Raw genomic sequence first — 26,677 nt, 5'->3', positions numbered from 1 at the left:
AAAAACAACAAAAAAACAGCCTGATTACAAATCCACACATTTGTACAGCACGGTTAGAGAAATTTAAAATTACACACAGCACATACATAATCTATAGAGACCCCCATAGACCTATGGGGGTCTCTACAGAGAATCATTACTGGATCGCTATGGGATTTGGTCCATAAGTTATAATTTTTGAAACCCCGAGTGGAGCAGTGAGCACAGCCATCCTGGAAGGGGAGGGGGATTTTAAAATCATTATTCATTTCGTTGGGCCGCGTCCCTGTACTGGGGCCTCTTGGGATCTCAGAAACGGGGCGGCGAATTAAAGTTACCTGCAGCTTCGCAGAGGGCTGAGGCTGGCGCGCGCGCTCTGTGCTCCCGGGTCTGCGGAAAAAGCGGTGGGCAAGTTTGGGTTCTTTTTGCGTCTCCGCAGCCTGAACTGTTTGAGAGGGTCGCGTCTGGGAGGCGAAGCCAGAGCGGGCCAGGGCAGAGGAGGGCCGGGGCAGGTCAGTATTTCGTGCAGTCATAGGAATATGGAGCTGCGTGGCGGTAGAGAGAAGGCGTAGATCTGTAGGGCAGCTGACAGCTCGCGTTGCTGCTCACCTGGGGTTCCCCGAGGGTCGAGTTCTCAATCCCCAGCCGGTGGGAGTTGAACATCTCCCTGACGTTAGGGAAAGTCTGCTGCTGGGCTGCGAACGTGTGGCCGGAGAGGTGGTTGAGGTCCCCGCTGTGGTTCAGATACCAGGACGCCGCCTGGGCCGCGGCGGCCCCGGGCTGCGGCGCCGGCTGGGGCTGGGGAGCCGGCGGGGGCGGCGGCGCCTGCGGGTGGTGGTGGCCGTGATGCTGGTGGTGATGGCCGGCGGCGGCGAGCGCGCCCTCCTGGCCGGCGGCGAGGTTGAGGGCGCTCAGGGGCGATGTGGGGCCGCTCGGGTGGTCCGAGAGGGCCTCGTCCAGCGCGGGCGGGACGCACATGTGCGCCGGCCGCTCGGCCCCGGTGTACAGGCTCATGGCGCGCATGCTGCACTGGTAGCCCCCGGCGCCCGCAGCCTCCAGGCCCTGCGCGCACGGCTGGCCGTAGGCAGCGGGCGGCGCGGCGGCGTAGGGCAGAGCCAGCGGCGGCACCACCAGGCCCGCGCGCCCGGCCGCGGGGCTCAGCTCGCCGCCCGGCGGCGACGTTCGCAGCGTCATGATATTCTCCACGCTGAAGCCGGGCAGCCCGTTGGGCGCGCCTGCGTGGTGCTCCGGCAGCGAGCCGTCGGGGGAGCCGGCGGGCGTAGAGGCCGCGCTGCGTGGGCTGCCCTGCAGCGCACTCTCGGGGCTCAGCGTCTCCACCTTGGTGATGACCGGCAGCGCCGGCGACGCCGCCTCGCTCTTGATCACCACCTTCTTCTCGGCCTCCTTGGGGGCGTCCGCTAGTGGGGGGGCGGCCGGGGCGCCCTTGGACGCCGCCGGGGGCGGCTCCTTGAGGTGGGCCCGCTCCTCCTTCTCCTTGGGCACGTCCTTCTTCTTGAAGCGCCGCCGGCGCCGCAGGAAGCTGCCGTTCTCGAACATGTTGTAGGAGTCCGGGTCCAGGGTCCAGTAGCTGCCCTTGCCAGGTTTCTTGTCGTCGCGGGGGACCTTGACGAAGCACTCGTTGAGCGAGAGGTTGTGGCGGATGCTGTTCTGCCAGCCCTGCTTGTTCTCCCGGTAGAAGGGAAAGCGATCCATGATGAACTGGTAGATGCCGTTCAGGGTGATCTTCTTCTCGGGCGCGTTCTGGATCGCCATGGTTATGAGCGCGATGTAGCTGTAGGGCGGCTTCACGAGGTCCTTGGGCGCCGCGGGCTGGTGGTGGTGGTAGGGCGCGTAGGAGCGGCCCATGCCCGCGCCGTACTGCTCCGGGTGCCCCGAGTAGACACCCATGGGGCTGGCCATGCCTCCGTAGCTGCCCGCCGCCCGGTAGTAATTCTGCTCGCTCAAGTAGGGCACCACTCCCAGGGCGTTGGGGTCGGACACAGAGTAGCGCGCCTGCATGCTGCGTCCGAGACGGCTAGCCACCGCCTGCGCGCACGGACCGCGAGGAAGGCCCTACGAGAGCGAGCGCGAGCGAGAGAGCGCGAGAGGGAGGAAGGGAGCCGGCGGGGGGGAGCCCCGGGCGCCTAGAAGCCTCAGGGGTGAGCTGGAGGAGGCGCCGGGAAGGGGCGCCCGCCTTTGGGCCGGGAAGGGCGCTCTCTTTCAGCGGACCGGGCGGAGCAGCATCCTGGAGGGCGCGCCCGGGCGAACGCAGCGCCGGCCCCCGCTCGCTCGCCCGCTCGCTCTCGGGACTCGGCGGGTGGCAGCCCGGGCGGGCGGCCGGGGACGGAGCGGAGACGCCGCGCGCGCGGTGGACCGAGGCTGGCCCCTCGGTCCGCGTCAGGAAGGGGAAGGCGGCTCTCCAAGCCCCCCCAGCAAATCGGCAGCCCTGAGGGTCGGAGAGCCGGGGTCCAGAGTGCTACCCTGCCGAGCCCGGAAAAAGAGGCGAAGTCCCTTTTAGGGAATGGGAAAAGTTTCAAAAGTCTTCTTGCTGAAAGCGAGTTTTTACTTTCCTCCAGCCACGCCCCCTCCGGGAACTTTGGACCAATAACCCGGCCGCTCTGGGGACTTGGCACCAATCAGGACGAGGAGCGCCGGAATCCGTCGGCTCTAAGACCCAGCCGCGCAAAACCAGACTTCTGCAGCTCAGTCTTAACTTGAAAAGATTTTTTAAAAAGTTATATCTTATTAAAATTTATTTTATTATCACATTTTGGTTAATGGGCCCACGTGCCCAGAGCAAAAGAAAAAAACAAAAAAACCCCGACGCTCCTTCGCAGATAAAAGTCAGTTTGAGATATAAAATCGAATTGATTAATGTAGTCCAGTATCTCCCCAAAGACCTTGTAAGTAGCAAAGAACCTGGGACTATTTTTCTTATTAATGAGTGATGAGGCAAATAATTAGATTTCCTAATTATCGGGGTCCAGGTGTAATGGCTTCCAAGTAAACGTGCTGGACTGGAATGGAGGAGCCTCCGCTGTATGTTGTCATTATTTAAGCAAATAATTAACAATCAACGGGAAGTTTCCAGGTTCAGGGCAGTCAAGAATAACCTATAAAGGTTTTAGAGGCAAATTATAGAAACCGAGTGCCCTTCACCCCAACCTGAGGAGGCAGGCCGAGGCGTCTATAGGGGAAAGGCGAAGTGGGGAAAGTAGCGACATCTTGACGATATAATCCTCTAAATTCGCCGTGGATTCAGTAAATCATCCACGACATCGGGAGCCGTTTTGTGGGGTTTGGGGAAGAGAGTGAAATAATTCTGTTCATTTCCCCCTTTCCCCTCCCGCGTAGACGCTTGCAGCCCACCAACTCCAGCTTCGCAGCGTGTCTCCCTTTTCCCAGAGATAAATTCCCTTTTGACAGGCTGACTCCCGCGCTCCCCGAAGATGGGAACAATGCACCAGCCACCCGGCCCCGGGAAAGCCGGGTTCCTCTGCGCGCGAGGAGAAACCCGAGCCGCACCCCGCGCCCTGCACTCTGAGCCCTGCGCTCCGCGCTCTGCGCTCCGCTGGGGCTTCGCGCTGGACGCGCGTCCGTTAGAGCGGGTTCCCGACCGGCGCCCCGCCGGCTGGAACCCACAACCCTGGGCGCAGCTCTTGCTTCCAGTTCCTGGAGAAGCCCCTTGGGATTCTCCAAGTTAACTTTCTGTATTTCAGTCTTTTCTGTTTGGCTGTTGTTTGATAAGGTGATTTGGGCACTGGGGCTCCGCGAGAGGATGGGGTAAGCGATTGCAAATGGTTAAAGACACCTCCGGAGATGGTATTATTCGGGATATCGACCTGGAGCGACTCGGAGATCCTCGCCCTTCAAAGCTTTCTCCTTCTCTCTAGGAGTCCCAGAAACTTTGTTTATTTGTGGACTGAGTATTTATTTCTTCAACACCTCGAATAATCAGGTCCCCCTCCGCTCGCTTCCCCGAAGGGGCAGGACATCTATAAGACGGGCTAAATGCTGGTCAGAATTCTTCTGGAAGTTGTCGGTCTGGTTGGGAAGGGAAGAAGACTTCGGATAAAACTTTTGTATTTCGGAATTCCTTTTCCCCTCCTCACTCTCCCATCAGTTGTTTATTAGATTCCCAGGAAAAGGGTTTGAGAGAATCTACGGTCAGTCTTATCTTTGGGGGAGGTGAGTAGAACGCACTGGGGATACTTCATTCATTTTCAATAACAGAACAAAAGAAAAACATTTATATGCATTATCTTTGAATGGTATTATCTCCTGATAAATTCAAAATCAAAGGGAAAGTACAAAATAGTTTCCTATTACCTCGAATATTCTGCTTCTGAAACATTCGCTATATTTTTTTATGGGTGCTCTGGGTTCTTTCTCTAACTTGATTTTTTGGGGGGCAACGAAGTAAAATAAACTGCCCAGTCCTCAGCTCACAGGTGAATGGTTTGAGCGTTCTCCGCAACCCTCCAACTCCCACTACAACTTTATTATTTTTTCATACCTCCAGTATTTTCACATCCATTAAAAAAAACCCCAAAAAAACCAAAAAAACCTCTAGCAAAAAGTGTCTTTCTCCTGGAGTACGTGACAGGCAGCCCGAGTTCTCACAATTTTACTGGAAGTGCAAACTATTGATCAAGAAACACTCCTCAGTCTGTAGACTTCCTGAAGGAATATTATTTACTCTGCTTTTACGAGGTGCTTTAAGAAAAAAAGCCTTATCACAGCACAGGGCAAAAACCAAAATAGCTAAGGACCACGGAAAATAAATTCCAAAATGGCAGTTTTTGCCTGAGTTTATATTTACAAGGGTGTCCAGGTTTAAACCAATGACATCTGAAAAGAACTAGGCTGAATGGCCTAAATTATTACCCCCCCCCCAAAAAAAAGAGTGGGATGGGAAGGGAAAAAATCCTTATAATCAAGACAGAAAAGGTGAGAGAGACATTTTCCTTTGCCCCTGGAATTAGGTTTCTTCTCCGCTCGGTAGGACTCCGGGAGAGATGTTTGTTCAGGTTATTAAAACAACACCTTCCACACACCTGGACTTTGCAAAAACCATGTTTCCGATCTTTTCTTTTTCCTGCCAAGGTATTTTGGATTGGGGGCTGCTGATTTCTTCCTTTCTTGACCTTGCTGTCAGTGAGCCGAAAGCCAAATCGGGCCCCAGAGAGCCCTGTGCATTAGTAGAATAATAAGCGACGATAAAGGCAGAAGATATTCAAGTCACTCCCCCACCCCCGGCCCCGCGCCCCACCGCACAGAGTCCTTGCCTGGGCGCCGCGGGCTCCTGCACCTGGAAGCGGCTCGGGCGGACCTGCGGTGTTGGCGCCACCTTGAGGCCCATCAGGGAACTACTCTTGAAATAGTGGGGCGGGGTGGGGGGGAAACTCAACCATTCTGGTTACAATGGAGGTGCTGACACCTTATGGATGCACCTTAGCATTGCATGGCAGGAATAAAGTTCAAAATCTCTGAGGGAGAAAGGTAAATAAACTGTGCGCGGCGAGTCGATCAAGAAAATACAAAACATTTTCCACGGTTTTGCGATGTGTCAAGAACATGATGTGTTGGAAAACAGAAGTGTCTTTGAAACTGCTTGGGGAGCAAGAAATCCCCTCTAGGGAGACTCGCTGAGGTTTTAAGCAAATAAAACCTGCGCCTCTTAGGTGTCTACAAGTCTGGCTATATTCTTGCCAGAGTTGTTAACAAATTGCTCTCCTCGTGTCTTCCCAGGACAGCTGTCTTTCTGCCCGATGTGTGGCGTGAGTTTCAGGGAACTCATCAAAAATGTTTGGGCTGCACGTGTGTGCCTGACATTGGCTTTAACAACCCTTAACTTTAACCAAAGTTAAGGGAGACTTACAACACCTCTGCAGCCGCTTCTGCTTTTGAGGAACAACAGATCAGACAAGTGAAAGGATTTTTGTGTCTCTCCTCACTATTTTCAATACATTTCTCTCCTGGGCTCATGAGGTTTTAGGGAAAGGGACCAGAAATGAGAGCCGTCTCAGTCTTCCGAAAGCTACTTGGGATCTGATGAACCCTTGAGTTCATCAGAGCCAATGCTGCTTCTTAGAAATCCATTGCAATCCAGCTCCTAGAAATTTTTTCCAGGACAAAAAGTGTGTGCCTGATGAAAACTGTCCAAACCACCGTTCACAAATGGTAGCACCATCAACAACAAAATAACGGGTAAGGACTGTTCTTGGTTAAAAGATTAAAGAAACTGAACAACTAAATGCAATATTTAATCCTAGATGGAGGAAATTTTTTAAAAACACTAATAGAGGAGAATACCTGGGGAAGTTTGAATACCATGTGTGTATTAGGTAATAATTTTTTATCAAGGTTAAAATTCTTGAGTGTGATAATTATATGTGGTCAAGTGAGAACATGTCTTGTTTTTAAAAGATGCATGTCAAAATATTTAGAGCTGATATTCATCATCTCTGCAACTTTTAAAAGATTCAACCAAGGGGGAGGGTGTGGACAGAGAGGAGAAGGAAAGAGAAAGTTATCTAAAATGTACTAAAATGCGGACAATTGCTGAACCCATGGTATGTGGGTATTCATTGTTTATTGGTCTTGCAATTTCTCTCTAAGTTTGAAATTTTTCAAAATTAAAGAAAAAGATTGGGAGAAAACCATCTTTGTTACTCTGGATATTTAAAAAGGGATGTGACACAGAGCAAACATCTTTCCATGGAAGGAAATTAGGGTTTCCGTATTGCAAACACTAATGTAGGGGCCTAATTTGGCCCCTCTCCTTGTGTTCTAGAAGTTTCTGGAAAATAATCTTGAACAACCATGGAGTTTATCACATTAACTTGTGGTTGTTTTAAAAAAATAACAACCAAACGCTGATTGTCTAAGGAGCTTATCTATCTGTATAATTCAAGCATCACCACAATTAATACCATCAAAATTGTAAGAAATCCAATAGAGTACTGTAGATGTTTCTGAAACAGAATATTAAAGATATACATATGTTTCTTCTTAAAGAGAGTCAATTGCATACCTCTTTCTGCTGCCCGTTTCATGCCAGTTCTATACAGTTGCCCTCATGCATGTTGCTATGCAATTGGTTGGCTTACACAGTGTATCAGTCAGTTGAGGCTGGTGTATGCTGCAGTAACAAACAACCGGAGTCTCACTGACTTCATCTTGAGCCAACCCCAGCTGGGTGTCACTCAGGAGCCTGGGTTTTCAAAGGCTGCCCCTCCTGTCACCTTGGCAGGGGCAGGAGAGGCAGATTCTGCCCTGGGAATTAAGTGTCCAAGTGACACATGGCACTTCTGTTCACAACTCATCGGCCTGGACAGATCATGTGGCCCCAACACACCCCTGGGGCAGGGAGTTCAGTCTTCTCTGGACCCAGGCAGATGGGTGAGCTGACTTTTGTTTAGCAGTCTCATGTCTGCCACACATGTCCTACCTCTCCAGGCAGCTAGTGACTCTGTCTTGTTTCTCTCTGCAGCCCCAGTGCCTGGCAGGGTACCTTGGGGCATAATAGTACACAAGAAGTGTTTATTGAACGAACGTATGACTTGTCCAAGACTTTCCTCCCTAATAAATAAGGGAAAATATAACGCATGCATACTGTGTGCCAAGATGTTCTGCCTGTGACATCTCATTTAATCCTCTTTTGGGGTAGGTACTGTTAATATCACCATTTTACAGGGGAGGAACCTTAGGTTTAGAGATCTTAAGTAACCACAAATTTTCAGCTACAAGTGAGAGAATCAGGATCTCTTAACCCATTAATTTGCTGCCTCTTTAAGATTAGGGTTAGCGTCTTGGAAATTAGAGTCAACTTAAAACGTTAAAATACAAACTTCTATATAAATAAAAATAGTCTATATGGAAACATACATTTATGTAATTTCATAACTATATATACACAGTCAATAGCGTATGCACGAAGGCATGACTTCTGAACACATGACTCAATGTCTATGAAATTTTAGCTTCTTATACCACCACCTTGCAAACTTAATTAACCCGGTAGGGTAAAAGGATTCATTATCAGAGTCTGCAAGAAGCGACTGCTCTCTGGGAGGTGCAGACAGGGCTTTGATTTTTGGACAGGGCAGGGAGAGAAAGAGGTGAGGAGGCTATATGCTTTTCACCGAATTTGCAGACTGTGGGATGTGTGTTCTGAGCCCCAGAGAATACACCAGACTTGAAATCACCATCCTGCCTGAAAGTGACCACCGGGTCTCACGGTGACGATAAGCAAGGGAGGCCCTAGGGGGCCTGTAAAGGACCGAATGAAGCAGAGCGGCTCCCCAGGGGGAAGGGAATCTTCTAGCTTCTCGGGAGCCAGCCTTTTTTATTAGAATTATTTATTTGTTTAGCACTTTAGGAGGGGTGTGTGTGTGTGTGTGTATAGATGATGCAGGGGGAAGTCAGGAAACAGAAAATAAACTGTGGCATTTAACGTTTGTAGGGTCTCACAGGAGAGGGATCGCGGCATGGAGGAGCAATCCAGGCCGGCTTCCCGGAGTAGGGGGCCTCTGGGGAATAGAAGAGGAGGTAGCTGTGTTTGAATTGGCAGTGGGCTCCGACAGGCCAGGGGTTGTTCACTCGGTAGCTCCCCAGCGCCCGGCAAACGCGCGTCGGAGCAGGGCCTCTGTGCTTGGCCTGCTCGGAGAACAAACCCTCAGGCCCCACGCCCACCTCCCTTCGCAAGGCCCGCGGAACCGCATGCGCATGCGCGCCGCGGAACGTTCCCACCAGGCCTCCGCGGCTACGCCACCGCCCCCACCCCCACCCCACGCCAGTGCGCAGGCGCTTGGAGGGCGCGCGCAGGTGTCGTCACTTCGTGCCGGACTCCGCTGGGTGAGGTGTCGCGCACTGACGGCGTCGCCATGGAGCCGAGGGCGGGTGAGGGGCCGCCGGAGGGACCACCTGAGAGACGGGCGGGGAGGCGGAGGGGCCACTGAGAGACGGGCGGGGAGGCGGAGGGGCCGCTGAGAGACGGGCGGGGACGCGGAGGGGCCGCTGAGAGACGGGCGGAGACGCGGAGGGGCCGCTGAGAGACGGGCCGGGACGCGGAGGGGCCGCTGAGAGACGGGCGTGGACGCGGAGGGGCCGCTGAGAGACGGGCGTGGACGCGGAGGGGTCCTCGGGGATTGGGCAGACGGGACGTGGAGGGGCGGGCGGGGTCTCAGAGGGGTCGGAGCCGGGTGCGGGGTCGAACCTGCGGCGGGTTGGGACCCGGATACCCGACACTGTCAGTGGAGCAGGTGGGAAGAGGAAGGGAGGCCATCTTCTGGGTACGTGGTACTGTCCGTGCGTCCCCGTGAGATGTGTCTCCCGTATCACGTCCTCTTTACAGCAGGAGAAGCGGAGGCTCACAGCTGCTGGCGGGGGCACGACTGGAAGCCAGTTTAACCTAAACGCTGGGGTGCTGCATCACAGACCTCTTAACGGATGGTTTCCGAGACCTAGGCTGTCCCAGGCCCTTCCCTAGGCCTCGGGGAGGCTCGCCCCAGAGCCCCTGAGCTTTGGTTACTCATTGCAGAATTGCCTGGCAAAGGTGTTACCAAGGCCGTTGGCGCCCCAGGGTCTGTTAAAGCCCGGTTCGACGACCGTGAATAAATCCCCTCCTCCCTTACTGTCCGGGTAGCATGGAAACAGCACAGTAAACAGGTGCCGATAGTTCAGTGGGATGGTGACAAAGACCTTTGGAGATGCCAGCAGTGACCTCAGGGCTAGAGATAGAAGGAACGAGACCCAGGCTGACCTGTTGGGCAGTTACGAACAGGGTTCATGCATTTCTCACATTAATATATGTCGCCTTTTATTATTCTAATTATTTCCCATGTTTTGGTAACTTCCCAAGGGCAAGAACCTGCCCTTTTGTTCTCTCCCTCCCCTTGCGATTAGCCCAGTGCTTTCTAAATGGGAGTCACTGGGATGTTTGTGATTTATTGACTGTGGAGTAAGGGCCCCAATGCCTATATCTCTTGTGTCCCACACAGCACTGTGCACAGTGTTGGGGATATCATTGGATGTCTGGGTTGTTAGTGAAAGTGATAAATATAGTAGCCTTTTAATAGTTGTGTCGATGTAATGGTTTCTGTTGGAAAAAACAAGCAGTGAGCGTGCTCTGGGTTCCTCAACGGGGGAGGGTCCTAAAGGAGGGACGTCTGTCTGTGACCCAGCACTCAGAATACTTTCTGGGGGAGGTGGCGTCTCAGCTAGGCCTGAAGGGACAGGAAGGGGAGAACCTGGGAGGGGAGGGGAGGGGAGGAGGTACAAAGGCCTGAAAAAGACAGGGGGACAGGTGTGTGGGGCTAGGGGCCGACATGGTTGGGCCACTTTTTGAATTCGATGTGAGAGTGACAGGAGATGAGGCTGAAGTGGCGGGCAGAGCTTTGCAACTCATTCCACACCCTGTGCCAGGGATCCTCGGGCCACTGGAACAGCATGGAGGGGAGACTTCCTGGAGGTGGTGCCGAAGCTGGGCCTTGAAGAGTGAGGGTTTGCCTGAGGGACAGGGAGTAGAACAGACTTTCCAGCAGAGACCAGCAAATGCAGAGCTCCCAGCAGGAAAGAGCAAGCCAAGTGCTGGAAACTGCCTGCATGGCCCTACCCAGGCCAGCAGTAGCGTAGCCTTGGCCTGCGTCCGTGGAGATGCGTGTACACTCGAGTCTGCATTCTTCATTTCTGCAGTGGTTCAGAAGCACAGCTGGGGTCAAGAGGCACCAGCAGTGTTGGCAGGAAGTCCAGGAGGCTCTGGGGCCTGGCTGTGAAGGGCCTGGCATGGCTGTGGTTCCAGGGGAGTCTGTGTCTAGCCTGTGGGCATAAGCAGTGGAAACCTTTGGCTCTGGCCCTGAACACCTTAAAACTACACGTAGGGGTTTAACAAATGGCTATAAAATGGGCAAGGGCTGTAAGGCAACAAGGTTGGAAACCACCTGTTGCCCATCAGTCTTGAGTAAAATTTGACCTGCCCCCATCGTGGAAAACTGGGCAGCTGCAGAAAAGGATGAGGGTGCTTTTGTATACCGTAGGGACCAGTCTGCAGGACAGTAAGTAGATAGCAGAGTTGAAAGCAGTGTATGTAGCTGCGTGTATAGCGCACCCTCTTAGGGAAAGAGGATGAGGGCACGAATGGAGTGTCTCCAGGGAGAAGTCTGAGATGCCTGGGGAAGAATTCACTAGAACAAATAGGTGCACTGATTGCTTTGGGGGAAGGGACCAGGTACTCAGCAGACTGTGAGGAGACAGGCTCTTCATTATAGATGCCTTTGTATGTTTTAAAGCTCCATTTACAAAAGAATTAAGCTTTTACAATGTAATTGATTCACAAGAGTCAAAGCCACACAATTGCTCAATGTTTATGGCTAGAAGCCAGCTGCCAGCCACATCCCACCCCCCAGGGTGGTGGCTCCCAGCTCTCTGGGCTGCTCCCTTGTGTCACTTTTGAGCAGCCTCCACTCCAGCAGGGGAGACTGAGGACTTGAGAGGTTGAACCTGCCCCTGTTTCCTGCCTGGGTGATGAGAGGTGCCCCGTCACACCAAAGTGATTTGAAACAGACTTCTGTATGAGTGCAGGGATATCCTTTCGGACAAAGGAAAACAAAAATTCAGTGACTGTCTTAAAATTGTTTATATGCATGTGCTGATTTTATTTTTTCCTGCTTAACTGGAAACTGCTTTTCGTGGTTCTCCATTCCAGGAGGGGCACGTGGTTGGTGTGGATTTTCTTGGGACTTTCCCAGTCACGTCCTTAAGGAATATTTGTTGCCTAAAAATCCATTACCAAAGCGAGGTCTGGAATAAAGAGTCCCACAATAAAGGGGGCTGTAGTTGGTAATCCAGAATAGTAGCTGGGTTACGAGTCACTTAGGTCTAAGAGAAGCGAACAGGACTTACAGCAGGAGTGAAGTAATCACAGCCGTCTCAAGACCGATAGACTGAGACTGAGATCGCAGAGACTTAGCAGAACTGGTATCTCCGCGTGAGGGGTTAGGAATGCTTGGGTCCATGGCTTGGCTTGCGTTTGTTCTCCCGCCGCTACAGGTTCATAGAACTGGCTTAATTAACACTTGGGTTACGTTGCATTTACACTGTGTTTGGACTATAGCAGTTTATTGAGGTGGAAAAACTTACCACTGACCCTAGTTTTTCGACGTAGGGATCAGAAGCCCTAGGTTCTGTCTGGCGGGGCAGAGCTGGGGGTGCAGCGGGAGCGGGCGAGCGCTGGGCCCTGGGACTGCTGCGCTGTGGGCTTCCTGTCTGTGGGTTTATCAGTCACACCCTTTACTGCCATAGGTGTTTCCAAACAGGACATTCGTGAGCAGATTTGGGACTACATGGAGGCACGAAATCTAGCTGATTTCCCCCGGCCTGTTCGTCACAGGATTCCCAACTTCAAGGTACTGAAGCATTCCTGGAGCATTCACAGTGAAAGCAGGATACCCCTAGATGAGTAACAGTGGTAATACAGTTACCTTCCTGCTTCACGGCGGATTGGAACTCGGTGAACAGTGAGTGGTGTGAAAGCTGAACCAGCTGGCCGGGTGTTCTTATGCCTTGAGATGTCCTTCATCGTGTTACTTAACCTTCACTCTCGAGCACCTCGTGCCTTTCTGTGCAGGGTTGGTGGGTGGGTCGCATCTTGCCATGAGGAGGTGCTAAGGCAACTGTTCCCCGTTTGGTACAGAGTGAAATATTTCTCCTGGCTGGAAGCATTCGATGGTTGTGGTGCCTTTTCACACAGTTGGTTCCTAAGGAGTGACGTGCTCTGAGAGGGAGCCCCAGCCAGCGAGGCTGGCTTCTCAGCCCTTTCTACCTGGCTGCTTCCTTAGACATTTCTCGGGTGACCCCAGACCTGGTCTCAGAATCGGCCCCCGCGCCTGTCTGGGGGAGATGCTGGAGCATCAGGCTGAGGGTGGCCCAGGGTGGTGGCCTCTTAGTAACGTGCACTTGCATTTAAAAACAGGGTGCTTCTCGGGCCGCTGAGCATTTCCCACGTTTGCAGGCGTTCAAAATGGCCAGAACCATTAAAGTCAACCCTGACGCACCCCAGAAAAATGCCCGCTTCTTCGTCCTCAACGTAAGTGCACCTCTGTCTATCTGCCTAACCAGGGCTCTTATCTGGCTTGCCAAAACATCAAAGACCTCGCGGTTTTTGCCAGAACGCAGGAGGTTAAAGTGGACCCTGATAAACCGCTGGAAGGCGTCCGGCTGCTGGCGCTGCAGGTAATCCCATTCCCTGAGCCTGAGCCCTGGCTACTGAGCGGCCCACTTCCCCAGGGGGCTGGCAAATGTGCACAGTCCCACATTTGGAAAGATGGTGCTTCTGACAACTCCTTGGAGTTGTTTTTTCCAGGACGGTCCAGAGCTCTTCCCTTGTCTGTCGGTCTAGAAGTCCTGAACATCTCTGAATTAAAAGAGAAAAGACTTTGAAACCCTGACTTTGAGGCATCCCAATTCTAATGTACCTCTCCAGAAGCGAACGATTACAATATATTTCATCTGCTACATTTGTAATACTATAATTCTTCGAAACTTGATAACCCATGAGTAAGAGATCTGAGAAATGAGTCCCCAAAATGTATGAATTAGAACAGTGTTTCTTAACGTAGATATAATAGGCCCCTTTTCAAGAGGAAAAATTCCCCCAGGGTTGCTTCAATTTATTATAATTTAATAAGTATAAACATAAAACTTGCTATAAATTATAAGGCTCAGGATCTTATGTGACTGTAAAACCAAAGTAAACATGTAAATTACATATAAACCAAACTATGAAAGCAGTAAAATTCAGATAACATCACTCATTTAAGGTAATGGATGATGTTGTTTTGCCGAAACAAAACACCGTTTACAGTGAGTATAGTGCTGCGTGTGGCAGTGCGGGGTCTGTGGGATTCTGCTGTATGCCACCAGGCCTCGGGTGGTGACTCAGTTTCCCTATAACTCCTGAGAATCCTCGCTCTGCGGGCGCGTTTCATCCTGTGTGGGAAAGTGCATACCTCGGCAGGCAGGGGCAGCGCGATGCCTACGGCCGCAGATCACACCTGGGGGCACAGCTTCCCAGGCTTGACCCCAGACCTTCATTCGGTTCTAGAACCTGTTCATAGTAAACGCCCTGATGGAGCTTTGAGATCCCTGGGCCTGAGCACACGGCTGTAAGTCAGCACCCCTGAGGAGCTCTGGAGACTCTTGCCAGTGTCCGCTTCTGAGTCAGGCTCGAGTGGAACTGTACTTTGCTGAGGCTCAGAGCTCCCCGGGGCACTCTGGTGTACAGCCGAGGGGTGATCAGAGTAGTGTGCGGTATACCAGGATCTGGAGACTGCAAATAAAACCACCACCTCTGTCACACTCAAAAGGAGAGCAGCACGTACTCGTTACTTTTGCTGAAATACTCTTCTCGGGGTTGAAAACCTTTTTTTAATAAGCCAGACTGTGTTTTTATAGGTCTTTTGTTGGTCTCAGGCTGTCATCTCCTGCACAAAAAGTAAAACATGTGATTTTTTACATGAAGGAGTTTATAAATTTTATGATTGCCTCATGGCCCACCCCTGAATACTCTGCAGCGCTGTCCTTGGGCCTTGTTTCTCCAACTTTCTTGCGTGTCAGGATTACCGGCTGGGCTTGTTAAAGCAGGTTGCTGGGCCCCACAGAGCTTCTGATCACTTCTGACAGGTGTCCAGGGGCTGCTGATGCTGCTGGCCAGGGGCCCCCACTTTGAAAACCCCTGCCCTGGGGCTCGCAGTAGGTATTTGAGAACTAAATAGAAGAAGACGGTTATCAACACAGGTCAATATAAAATACTAATTGTAATGAGCACTGATCTCTCAGACTGTGATTTATTGAGCAGCAAACTAGATACAAGTGCTTGACGGGGTAATGTTTTTAATGTGGCTGTGTAATGCCAGCTTCAAGATAAAACATCCCTGTACCTGGATAGTGCTTAATGCTGGGAGCAGAAGGCCCAGGAAGGTCGTCAGGATTTGCATGGTCATTTTCACCTGTAAGCATTGTGAATGGCAAGTAGAGTTGAGTCAGCGAGTTTTACAAACCCCCTGCCCCTTTATTCTGAGGCGGGGTAGTGCAGCTGCTCTACGTAAAGTGGGCCCCCTGTATTATTCACTTGGGTTTGCAAAACAACTCATCTCCTTGGCACACACCCCAAAATGCAGGTAATAGTAATTTGCTTCTGTTCCTGAAATGTTAAAAGTATACACAAGAAAGTTCCCATCTTAAATTTTGTAATTTATTGATTGTCTTTTCTTTTAAAAGAGCAAAAAAACATTGTTGGTTCCAACACCACGACTGAGAACGGGGTTGTTTAATAAGATCACACCACCCCCCGGGGCAACTAAAGACATCTTGAGAAAATGTGCCACCTCTCAGGTAAGTGTGAAAAGCAACACCGGCCACAGGGAAGAGCCGTTCTCAGCCGTGGCTTCTGGTGAGTTAGAACAGTGTAAATGCGCCAGAGCTGAAATCTGTGTTTAGCAAAGCCAAATGAAGAGTGATGTTAAGTGTTCAGCAATCTCGTCATTACAGGAGCCAAGCAGAAAAACTGCCTGTAACTCGGGTTTTCTCTTGCACTAAGCTGAGAAATAGTAAATTCCCCCGTTAATTAAGAAAAGGGAAAGCCAGTTTTCCAGTACTCTGACGCCCTCTGGTGTTAACTTTTGATGCTGTTCAGTGCCCTGTAGCATTTTCTCAGATGCCACCAGAGCAAATGGGGACACGGGGTAGAATTTCCAAAATATGTTCAATTGGAAATTGCCTCAGCAAGTGCTAAAGTAATAACGGCTTTAGTGATTTAGCAGTATGATTTTCTTCACTACCTCACGATGCCATAAAACCAGTGTGTAAATGTCACATTAGACTGCCTTATAATGGAATTTGTCTAGTATCTTAGAGATGAAGAAATAGAATCTGGTGACTTTTCAGAGTTCTAGAGTTGACCCCAGGTCATTTGATTCCTAATCCGGTGGGAAGAAGAAATAGGGCATCAAGATATTCCTTTTAAAAAGGGATTTTCCACTTAAGTCTAGTGTATAAAAAGTGAATGCTTTATCGTTATTTATTGATAACCTGTCTTATTGCAAAAATAGAATTCGATGTGGCATACAAAAATATATATAATAAAGTAAGATAATAAAATACATGTAGGAAAAAGAACAAAGGGAAAATAAATGCAGAAAAATAAGAGATAACCGTGGTTCTGGTCAATGTTCAAAGTGGCCACCCCGTGATCCTTTGCAGTTGGTGGTTGTGGCCACAGATCTGAGCCCATACTTCCGCGAGCTGGCAGGGAATGTGATCTGTTATAATTGGTAGGTTCCGGACAGTAAGAGCAGCCCCTTTCCACGTATTGAGGTCCAGGTCAGACATGGCCGTGGTGCTGGTGTAGTGGTCTGTGTCACCCTTAACAGCATCCCACTCCCCTCCGAAGGGTGACCGACATGGGGCTCGTTGCCAGGAGGCCCTGTGAGGTGCCGGCACTGGCTGGTCCTGGCCAGGGTAAAGCCAGACCAGCTCTCACAACTGAGCTTGCATACAGATTGAACTGTGTTTGGGCTCTGTTACATCATCAGATACCGGATGGAAATCAGAGATCCAGGGCCATGAACCTCAGAATGACAGAGCGCGGGTAGAAAAAACCAAAGATTTTTGTTTTCTTTGTGGCAGAGGAAAAATGGCAAAGGAGAGAGAGAGACCCTTAAAGCCACGTCTAACGCAGATGCAAATTTAGTACGATTATTATTTAGGTTGCCAAAGCTTAGTGGTGAAATGCCGCCACCGTGCGTGTCACTGTAGGAGACTGTGATGTAGGCTTACTTCATGGCAGATAAAACTCTGAGTCTGTCCCTCAGCCCCCTGCCACGGCCACACCCCAGCCACCTGTGTGTGCCATCGTGGTCTTTGTATTTACTCTGACTCAGGAGTGTTCTGGTAACCACCCCAGGGGGCAGGCAGAAAGGTCTGTTAACTGCCTCATAAGTCCCTCTGCCCATCCGGTGACTCTTGGTTGAATAGAACAGGATCTTGGAGAGTCAGGGTGACTCCTGGTTGCTCACGCTGTGTCTGGTCAGACTGAGCAGGTGAGGCTGAGCCCCCGAGAGAAGAGGGGGCCTGACAGGTTACAACACAGAAAACCCCAGGCAGGTGCGTGCTCCCCAAGGCTGCCAGGCACCAAGCGCCCCGAAACAGGCTTGAGGACATGGGCCGTGGGCAAGAGACCTGCCTGCGTGGCCGCTGTGAGCTTAACGAAGGACACGCTTTCCTGCAGTGGGCACTGCGGGCCGATGACTGCGGTTTGATAGCTGGGAGGCCCCAATCATGGTACCGCTGCTGCCGGGTGCTGGGCCGTGCAGCACCCTCCTCTGGTTTCCGAGATTCCCCTGTCGCCCGTTATCAGAGTCATGGCCACAGGAGCCTCCCTGTGCTTTGCACCAGGCCGCCATTAGTCAGCATAAGTGGGTGTGCTTTGGGTGCTCTTTGGTTGAATAATTAATATGTTAGGAGTGACCAGCTGTTCACGCAGAGCGAGGCCTCCAGCGTTTCACAGTGAACTAATATGTCACACACGCTTAATGGCCATGTCTTACATGCTAGACGCTTTACCTGTGCTCTGTCATTTCATTCCAACATGTCGGATGAGGCAGGGCTGGTGTCCCTGTCTTACAGAGGAAGAGGCTGAAGCTCAGAGAGTTTCCTCCTGCTGAGGCCACAGCGGAGAGGGACCTGGAGCCGGTTCCTTGTGACTCCCGAGCCTGTATTCTAATCACTGGGCTCTCCTGCCTCTTGGAGGAAAATGATTTGTTGAACATTATGAAATGAATATCCTAGTCATTGTGCTGTCAGTTCCTCCTGATGTCTTTCCTGGGGAAGAATTGTGGGGAATTGTCTTAAAATGGTTCTGATCCATGGTTTTCCTGAGCTGCTGCTTCCGTGATGCTGCGTATTTGCTGTGGGGTGGTGCACGTGCTTGCTTCCCTCGGGAGGCTGTTCAGACCCTGAGTGCATCCCCCCGCGGGTTATGAGACGGGTGGCCTCTCTGCCAGGGAGCTTTCAGGCCGCGTGTCTGTCCGCAGGGTGTGAGGAACTACAGCACTCCCGTGGGCTTGGATTCCAGGGTCCTTGTGGACTTAGTGGTCGTGGGGTCCGTGGCTGTTTCTGAAAAAGGTAAGATTAAGAACAGAAACTCTCGGATGTGACCACTTACCCTGCAGCCTGCTGTTCCCCCAGCGCTCCGGTCGCCTTTCAGACGTTGATGGTGAGTGATTTCAGCTTTCTGGACGCGTGCCTGGCGTGCATAACCACTGCGTCTATCGCCCATTTTGAAGAATTAACTCGGTCCCTCCCACTCTCAGTCCCACTCAACACCTTTACAGCATTTTCACTTTTCATAACAGGAAAAATAAAGTGAGATAATCTCTCTTCAGGTGGTGAAAGATTTCCCCTCTGTTCTTAAGTTAACTGGAACTGGAGCTGAACTTATTTGCAGTGCGTCAGTAAATAGTTGTTTTTGGAGAGCCTCCAGTAAGTGGAGAAACGTTGGGTTCTGAAGCTCTTTTTTGTTGTGACGCAGCAGCCTCCTGGACGGTGCGGGGTGTCCTGAGCCTGCCTCTGAGGCCTGGAGCTTCACCCCGCAAGCCTGTGAGCAGGGACAGGGTGGGTCACTATGCCAGCCTCTGCCCTGGGCTGAGCCGCCCTCAGGACTCATCTCTGGGGTTCCCTAGGGCCTCTTCCTCTCTGCCCTGCTCTGCCCCAGGCCCACCTGGGTGCTGTTGGAAACGAGCTGCTGATTCTGCAGCAGGATGAGCACATTGCAGAGCTGCGCTCGTGTGGTGTGATTGGGACCCCCACCCTCACCAGGAAAGCCTTCTCTCTCCTCCCTTCCCGCCAACAGAATGTCCTGAGATGCTCATCCTCAGATCTCCCTTTGGAAGTTAGTCGGCCAAAGCCAAGTTCTTCCTTCAGTAGAGGTTGGCGAGCAGTGCTCTAAATCATTCGTTCTGAACCCTGAGCGTCGTGTTTTAAATGTTGGCCTTTAATACCATCACCTTAAACTTACTCTTTTCCCAGCTCCTGCTCTGAGCTACTGTGTGAGATGCTTAGGAGTGACATGTTACAGGTCTTTATTCCTTGTTTGCCTTGTATTCACAGTTACAGATAGATGCTTTACCTGTGTCCTCAGGGACGGGTACACGTGAGCACACGTGTGCCCACTGTGTGCCACATGCCAGGCCGGCACTGAGTGGACTCTGCTGTGGGTCCTCAGTGGGTGGGTGGAGCAGACATGAGAGCTGAGCTACAATACGACGTGCTCAGTGCTGGAAACAGAAGCCGGGGTGGACGTAGGCGGGCTCAGAGGAGGGACTCGCCAGCTTGGAGCACGGTGACCTCAGAAGAGGCCTCAGGGTTGGCTCCTGCGTGCCAGGTGTGTTCGAGGCAGGCGGGGCAGGACGGGGAGAGGGAGTGCCGTGGTCACGTAGCATAGCCCTCTAGTATCTGGGGCTGTCCTTCCAGAGACCAGAGGCCAGATGCCGGGAACTGGGCTGTACTCTTTTGGCAATGGGAAGTTAGCAACGATTTCTTCTTTTAAAAGGATGTCAGGAGTTTTCTTTTTAATTCAGGATGTATGAAAAAGAAAACAATGTTTTGTAACTGTCACTGTTTAGATAACCCCCTAATTAAAACAACAAAATCACCATGCATGTGTTTAAAAAAGGGGGATAGCACAGAAAGCGTTGCCTGGCCACTTTCCCTCTGCCTGTCCCCGATGCCCACAGAAGTATCAGCTTGTGTGGCGTGAGATACAGGCATCTCGAGTGTTCTGTGTGTGGGCTGCACGTTCATCCTGGTTCTGTTTCCGCACTGACAGTGCGCTGTGCCCTGCTGCTGCTGCGTCTGTGTCTCCAAGGGCTCTGCCCGTCAGCACAGAGCTCAGCCTCCTCCTGTCCATCAGCCCTGACTGATATATATTTAAGTTATCTCCAGTGTTTGTTTCAGTCTTTCCCTTGCAAATACCGCCAGAATGAGGTGTCGTCTTATCGTATGCTCTAGGGGTACCTTTGAGGACCACCTGTGGGGTGATTCCTAGGAGAGGAATTACCGGACCAAAGGGTTTTTAAATCCTGATGGATGTTGCCGAACTACCCACCAGAAAGTGTGCCCACCTCACGTCCCCACCCCTCTGCGTGCCTCTCTCCCTCTTCTGTGAATAACTAGAATTATCCCACCTCAGTTTAGCGTCTGATAGTGAACAGTGGTATTTGAGTCGCCTCTTCATTTGCATCTGGTTTGGGTGAGCTTGAACGTTTCTCCTGTGTTCACTGTCCGTCCGCCCGTCTCTCTCTGGACTCTTTGTACCCTTTGCTGTTCTGCTATTGAATTGTCTTCCTCTTGCTTCTTAGTGTGCCCGGTTGAAGGCTTTTCATTGTAAAAGGAGCTCAGTCAGGGCTGAATCTTACAGGACGTGTGAGTGATGGCGCGTACACACTTGCTGACGATGCTGACGTTACACAGAAGTCAGAGCTCCCGGCTGGCCTGGGCGTCCTGCCGAGCAGAGTAGCTGGACTCTGCGGGGAGCTGGCAGCGTGCTAACGTCCCCTGTCCGCTGTCCTGCGTTCTTTTCTCCTGCTTCGCTTGTCCTTCAGCCTCAGAGGATGAACCCTTTTCTTGCGCCGCATTTGTGAATTTGAAAATAGCACTAGTGCTGCTTAAACCGCCTCCTTCCAAGCTGTGGGGCTGCGCTGGGTGAGTCCGTAGTGCTTTTACAAGGCAAGGCTGTGCTGTCTCACAGCCACGTCCCTGATCTAGACTTCCTGCTTTCGCTCCATGATGAAAAAGATTTGCCTTTAGTAGGAATTTGTCCTTAGTGTTTTTAAAAACTACTGTTTCACTACTTGTAGACGTAAAGCTCCCATAAATGCAAGCGCAGTTTCCTTGGTAAAGGAGAGGTCTGTGTTGAGAAGGCTCCACGCTCACTTCACTGTGCGTGAACTGCTGTGTGTGGCTCTTCCTCTGTAACGCCTCTGAGTCCGCGAGGAGAAGCGTAATCCTGCATGGTTCCCCAGACCCCACAGAGACGTTGATTCTCTGCGTTGTTCTTAGGCTGGAGAATTGGGAAGGGAGAAGGCTATGCCGACCTTGAATACGCCATGATGGTGTCGATGGGAGCGGCCAGCCAGGGGACGCCAGTGGTCACCATCGTCCACGACTGCCAGGTGCTTCCTGGGAACAGGCCAGCAGGGTGTCCGCCTTCACTCCATGCCGTGTCGGGCATGGCGTCGCTCAGCCAGGCTGGATTCGCCGGTGTGGCAGCTCGGCCTTGCCCATGATGGGTTTGGGGGACATCGTACTTCCACCAGCGGTGCAGCCAACACAGCCGGGGCCGTATCCCTGTCCGCTCCTTCACCCGCTTCTGTTTGACCAGGTTGTCGACATACCTGAAACACTCCTTGAGGATCACGACCTCACCGTGGACTATATTCTCACTCCAACTCGAGTCATCACCACGGGGTGTGAGCGCCCCAAGCCAACTGGAATCGTGTGGTCCAAGGTGGGTCACCGTGCTGTGGAGCGAGGCCCGTGGCTTATAGGCACCTCCTCTTTCCCTGCGTTCTCTGTCTGGCGTGGCGGCTGTCCCCAGGCCTGCATGGCTGTGCGCTAGAGTCACCCACGAGTTTCTGAACATTTCTGCTTCTGAATCACGGTCTCCAAGCATGGGCTGGAGCATCTACTTTGCAAACCTGCTGGTTCTGACGAGCAGGCAGGGTTCAAGGTCTCTACACGACACCAGCTCTAGGCAGCGGGAAGTGACCAACTCAACTAGGAGAGCTGATGCCTTGAGTCTGTTTGCCCGCTGGCTTTCACTGCTAAGAGCTGTCTTCTGCCGTCCCAGCTCTGCATGGTCCTAATCATCAGTCTGTCCTTTTGCAAACCCAGATTTTCTTACTGCTGTCTGCATCTCCATGCAGAACCGAATTGGGTAGGAGGCAGTACCCAAAGCCTTCATAAGCTGATGCCGTGGTGACTTGCATCTCCAGAACAGGCAGTGGCATGGACCGCAGAGTGGTCTGCAATTGGAGTTTGACCCCAGAAGCCAACCTGTGGGTTTTGATGCCATCTGCTGGTAAATAGCCAGAATTGCTGAGAAAACTGGAGAAGTTGTGCTCTGTTTGCATTGAAACTCCTGATCAGCTTAGCATGTTTGTCCCTGTTTCACATTCCTTAAACCTGAGTCATCCAGAGCTGGAAGGCCTCCTTCCTGGGGGCCTGGGAGTCAGCAGCATCCACCTCCCCTCCGAGGATGAGCCCTGTGCTCTCACCGCAGCCTGAGGGCTTCCCCACAGATGCCCGCGCTCCTGCCAGGAGAGCCCCTGAGGAGAGCAGAGGGGAGCACATGAGACCCTGAGCTGGGGTGTGGGGCAGTCCACGTGCACCCTGAGCACCGGGGAGAAGGTGCAGCATCCTTCACGACTATGAAAGCGTCTCTCGGGACAGTTAGAACTTGGGCTTCCCCAGAATTCAGGCCCACAGCCTCCCTTTGAATGGCGACTGGCGTACAGGCCGTGGGAGCGAGGTGGCTGTGCTCAGAGGTGAGCACGCGGTCTGGGGAGGATACATCACAGGCGCGGCCACAGCGAGGCTGCAGGTGCCCTGGGGCCAGCACTTCATAGCTGAGGGCCAGCTGCAGCTCAGGCTGGGAGGATTCTGGGGGCCTCTCCGGGGAGAGAGAGTTGGTTGCCTTGGAGAATAGCCGTGGTTACAGTCTGCAGATTTTAACAAGAAAAATACAAAGAAAGCAACAAATTAGGTTATCAGTTGTGTTAGATGAATATAATCCCTCTGAGATGAAAGGAAACCAAGTTCAACCACAGCTTCCTGAGACATGTCAGCCTGCTGATCGGGATGTCGGCTTACTCATCCTCTTCCCTCTTCCCGAAGGATGCTCATGCTTAGTGAGGCCTTGGCAAGAGTCCCTAGCTTGTAAAAGGCCATTTCTTACTTTGGGTCCTGTGTTCTCATTTCTGCAGTGCAGAGCGATGGGTCCTGTGAAGGCAAGGACTCTCTCCAGCCCCTGGGGTTTCTGTCTTGGGCTTGCTCTGTGTGCAGCCAGAGTGCGTTTTCATTGACTTTGGGGACAAAGTCCCTAATTCCACTGAAGATTTTTGTTTGTTTGTTTTTGCGGTACGCGGGCCTCTCACTGCTGTGGCCTCTCCCGTTGCGGAGCACAGGTTCCATATGCGCAGGCTCAGCGGCCATGGCTCACGGGCCCAGCCGCTCCGCGGCGTGTGGGATCCTCCTGGACCGGGGCACGAACCCGTGTCCCCTGCATCGGCAGGCGGACTCTCAACCACTGCGCCGCCAGGGAAGCCCTGCGCTGAAGATTTGAGGAGGTGGTGGGGGCAGCTCAGTGCTGTTTCAGGGTGGCTCTTTGTCTGGCACATACCGGTAAATCCTTCTGTGATGCTCTACCCAGAGACTCGTCATGTAGGGATCAGACTCTAGGAGTTTGCCTCTTGTCTTTATCATTGGAATATCTGGAGTCCCTTTTTTTCTAAACACTGTAGCCCTCCCAGATGCAATGTTTTGAAATAGGTACCAAATGTGATGCTTTTTTTTTTTTAACTCATTCTTAATACGCAAAGACTGTACAGCATTTGATTTTCCAGCCTTTGCTCTAGCTTCTCAAGAAATGTGAGTACTGCCCCAGCCAATAGACTGATCTGATATGGACTCTGTTTCCAGCTCCAGTCACTTCAGACAGTGGGTCTCCTCGACCCACCTTCTAAGTCTTGCAAGAGACTAACGTGATTTTTATGGAAGTTGTAGTTCTCATTAGAAATACTTCTGGTGTTTCTGTTTAACTTTGCCAGCAGCTGCTCCAGCACATCCTGGCGTTATAGAATGAGATCATCCCTCCCCAGCACCTTATCTTCTGGTCAAGTGAAGTGAGAACCAGAAAGAAAAGCAATTTATCCCAGAGTGTAGCCCGGCGTGTGGCGGAGGGAGGTCAGAGCCAAGTGTCTTCTTCTTGGGCTGGCAGCAGATGCGTCGAGAGTCAGATTTCTGATTGTATTGGGCTTAGCGAGCATTTCTAGGGGACAGGTTTAATTTAATCTCTAAAGGGAACATATATTTAGAAATGACTGCCGTCTGCATGCTTCAGCAAAAAGGGATCGTAGCGCACAGAAAAAATCAATTTTGCTTTACACTTGCTTTTTAAATGGTATGATTAGTTACAGAAGGGCATACATTTTTTTGCTTGATTAACAAGCAAAATCTTCCATTTCACATGGCAAATAGACAAAACCTAACAAATGTTCCTAATTGCCAGCCAGGAAAAATAGAGAGCCGCGGTGTGGGTCCCGTGTGGGTGTCCAGCCCGTCCACTCGGCTCTCAGAAGCTTGTTGGCTGTAGGGCCACCATCAACCTACGCCATCCCGTGAGGAGCACATAGGTGGCAAATGGCTGGGAAAGTGGCAGAGGCCCCCTCATGGTCAGGGAGGTTTGTCCTTTAGAGCTCGCGGGGTGGGAGTGGCGTGGAGAGGGAGCTGACACTGGGCTTTGTTGTTCCAAAGGACATACCGCTCTCAGGACGAGCAGTTTTACGTAAAAGCCTCGCGTTTCTGTTTCTGTTTCCAAAGATGCCTTGGTGTTTGCCAGCGTGGCGGTGCTGTGGGCTCAGTTCACAGTGTGTGCTGGCAGGCTTTCCTTATCCTGCAGCTGATTGCAGTTTGCATGTGCGCCAGCTTGGGATCAGGTAGCTCCCGGGGACGTGCACAGAAGGATGCGTGTTTGCTTCACACACGTTTTAGGGTGGATGTCTGCTGCCTGAGCGTGGAGCCTCACCCCGTGGGTCAGGCTTCATGAGAACACGCACCTCTGCCTGAGGCAGCCCTGTGGGTCCACTGGGCACTTCAGGGGTGCTCATCTGGCCACAGTGGGCCCAGCGGATGCACGGTGTTTCCCAGGAGGTGTGGCCTGGTGGCTCCCGCTGCTGGTGCTTGGACTGGGGTAACGTTTAGTTCTCTCATACAAGGACATAGTCACACTTTTTCTCTGATTGTAATTACAGTTTTAAATTTGATCATTCTTTCTCAATGCTAGATCCAGTAACTTAAGAAGTCCCCAAGAATCTAATTATGACCAGTTTAAGTCTGCTCCTAGGTACTTTGAAAGAATGCAAGAATGTGAACTCCTTACGAAGGCAGACGAGGGACGTGGCAGGGAGTTGGGTTGGCCTGACTCGCATTGTCTTTGGGATTCTTTGGGAACTGGAGCCTCTGGAGGACTGGTCTGTGAGTTTAACCACCTGCAGATGAGTCAGTTCAGGAGATGGCAGAGGGTCAAGTGGAGGAAGATTCCCTTTGATCAGGAAGAGTGGCTCCGTCTTGTGGGTGTCTCCGAGGCATAGACGTGGTTTTTGTTTCTCTCTTTGTATCTGAACAATGGGAAACATGAGAAGGAGGGAGTTTTTCTTTGCGCTAAGAGTGTGCTCTGTTCTGAAGACCCGAGTGGTCGGGTGCCCCCGCAAGGCTCCTGACTTGGCTGTGCCGGGGACAAGGGCAGCATCTGGCTGGGGAGAGCTCTGACCCCCAGGCAGGGCTTTGCTGCGGGGGAGAGCCATCATCTGCACAGCACTGGGAGAGACGACCAGGACGAAGTTGGTGAGGGTTAGCAGCCTGCAGGTTTGCGAGAAGATACGTGCCGTGCTTAGGTGTTCGTGTTTCTTTAAATCTTATTCTGATCCGTTGATTCTCAACCTGGGACCTGTGTGCCTCTTGCGGATTGTAGGTCCGGGAACAAGTGCTGGGAAATTGTACAGAGACTTGTGGTGGAGCCCTTCTTGGGAGGGAACCCCAGCTTCTCTCCAGGGTCCCTGACACCCTGACAAGGATAAGAACCATTGCCCTAAGTTACATAGGCTTCTGAATATATTGAGAACACTGGTGCTAGTTGAACTATTTTTGTAGAAAAGTTACAGCTGTCTGCCTTGTGTGCTGATCTGTGTTCTGATGGACCCACATCTGTGGGAAGCCCGTGCTTGGACCATTGCTTGCCTCTTGGTGACTGATTTTTTTTTTTTTTTTTTTTTCCTGCCACGCTGCACAGCTGTGTGGGATCTTAGTTCCCCAACCAGGGATTGAACCCATGCCCTCAGCGGTGGAATCATGGAGTCCTAACCACTGGACTGCCAGGGAATTCCCTTGGTGACTGATCATTTACATGCTTTGTGCCCCAAACAAGACAGAAAGCATCTCTAAAGAATGAATTATTGAAAAGAACTAAGCATGGCTTTCTGTTTCATTTCTGCCTTGGGATTCCTTAAGAGACATGAAGCACTTCTGCCCAGGCTCAGCCCCCAGTGCCCCTGCCCCACAGGACGGAGCCGTGGGTGTCCTGTTCAGGCTTCACCTCGAGTATTGGGGCGCTTCTGTCACCGCCATTGCCATGGGTGCTCAGGAAACACTTGCTGATCAATTTGACCAAAAAGCCAAAAGTGTCTTTTGTGTAAAAGTCTTTCTCTTTGAGATGTAACATTGTATGTGGGATTCGTCATTTTGTAGCCTGATCACCCTTTGCTAGAAAGTGTTCTCCATGTAGCATTCTGTTTCACATTCGCCTTGTCTGTGCTTTTTCCCGGAGGTCTGGATGGGTTTGGCCCTTAATGAAGGGGTGCGAGGT

General features: G+C 51.7%; 2 protein-coding genes across 8 annotated transcripts in view; one reads left to right on the top strand and one right to left on the bottom strand.

Annotated features, from left to right (window-relative positions):
* Positions 1-391: 391 nt before the first annotated feature.
* On the bottom strand, positions 392-2,197 carry FOXC2 (forkhead box C2). Its single transcript, XM_059999096.1, has one exon. It carries the CDS (start codon positions 1,996-1,998, stop codon positions 493-495), a length of 1,506 nt encoding a protein of 501 aa, XP_059855079.1. The 5' UTR covers positions 1,999-2,197; the 3' UTR covers positions 392-492.
* Positions 2,198-8,822: 6,625 nt separating this feature from the next.
* Positions 8,823-26,677, top strand: part of MTHFSD (methenyltetrahydrofolate synthetase domain containing) — a 58,069-nt gene continuing 40,214 nt past the window's right edge. For 2 of the 7 annotated variants that reach the window (XM_059999318.1, XM_059999313.1), the window contains exons 1-7: positions 8,823-8,883; positions 12,283-12,386; positions 12,953-13,066; positions 15,259-15,372; positions 18,072-18,162; positions 21,097-21,209; positions 21,419-21,544. In XM_059999318.1, the coding sequence (XP_059855301.1) occupies positions 8,868-8,883; positions 12,283-12,386; positions 12,953-13,066; positions 15,259-15,372; positions 18,072-18,162; positions 21,097-21,209; positions 21,419-21,544 (678 nt within the window). In that variant the 5' untranslated portion in view covers positions 8,823-8,867. Of the gene's footprint in view, positions 8,884-12,282; positions 12,387-12,952; positions 13,067-13,098; positions 13,213-15,258; positions 15,373-18,071; positions 18,163-21,096; positions 21,210-21,418; positions 21,545-26,677 lie in introns of all 7 variants that reach the window. The other 5 variants (XM_059999314.1, XM_059999315.1, XM_059999317.1 and 2 more) reach the window with 5 other exon arrangements.

Source organism: Delphinus delphis, chromosome 20 (assembly GCF_949987515.2).
Source record: "Delphinus delphis chromosome 20, mDelDel1.2, whole genome shotgun sequence".
Lineage (NCBI taxonomy): Eukaryota > Metazoa > Chordata > Mammalia > Artiodactyla > Delphinidae > Delphinus > Delphinus delphis.
This window is presented reverse-complemented; position numbering and strand designations above follow the sequence as displayed.

What these genes read in the sequence shown, in the direction of transcription:
- FOXC2 (XM_059999096.1), bottom strand. Translation starts at nt 1,998, where the DNA reads ATGCAGGCGCGCTACTCTGTGTCCGACCCCAACGCCCTGGGAGTGGTG.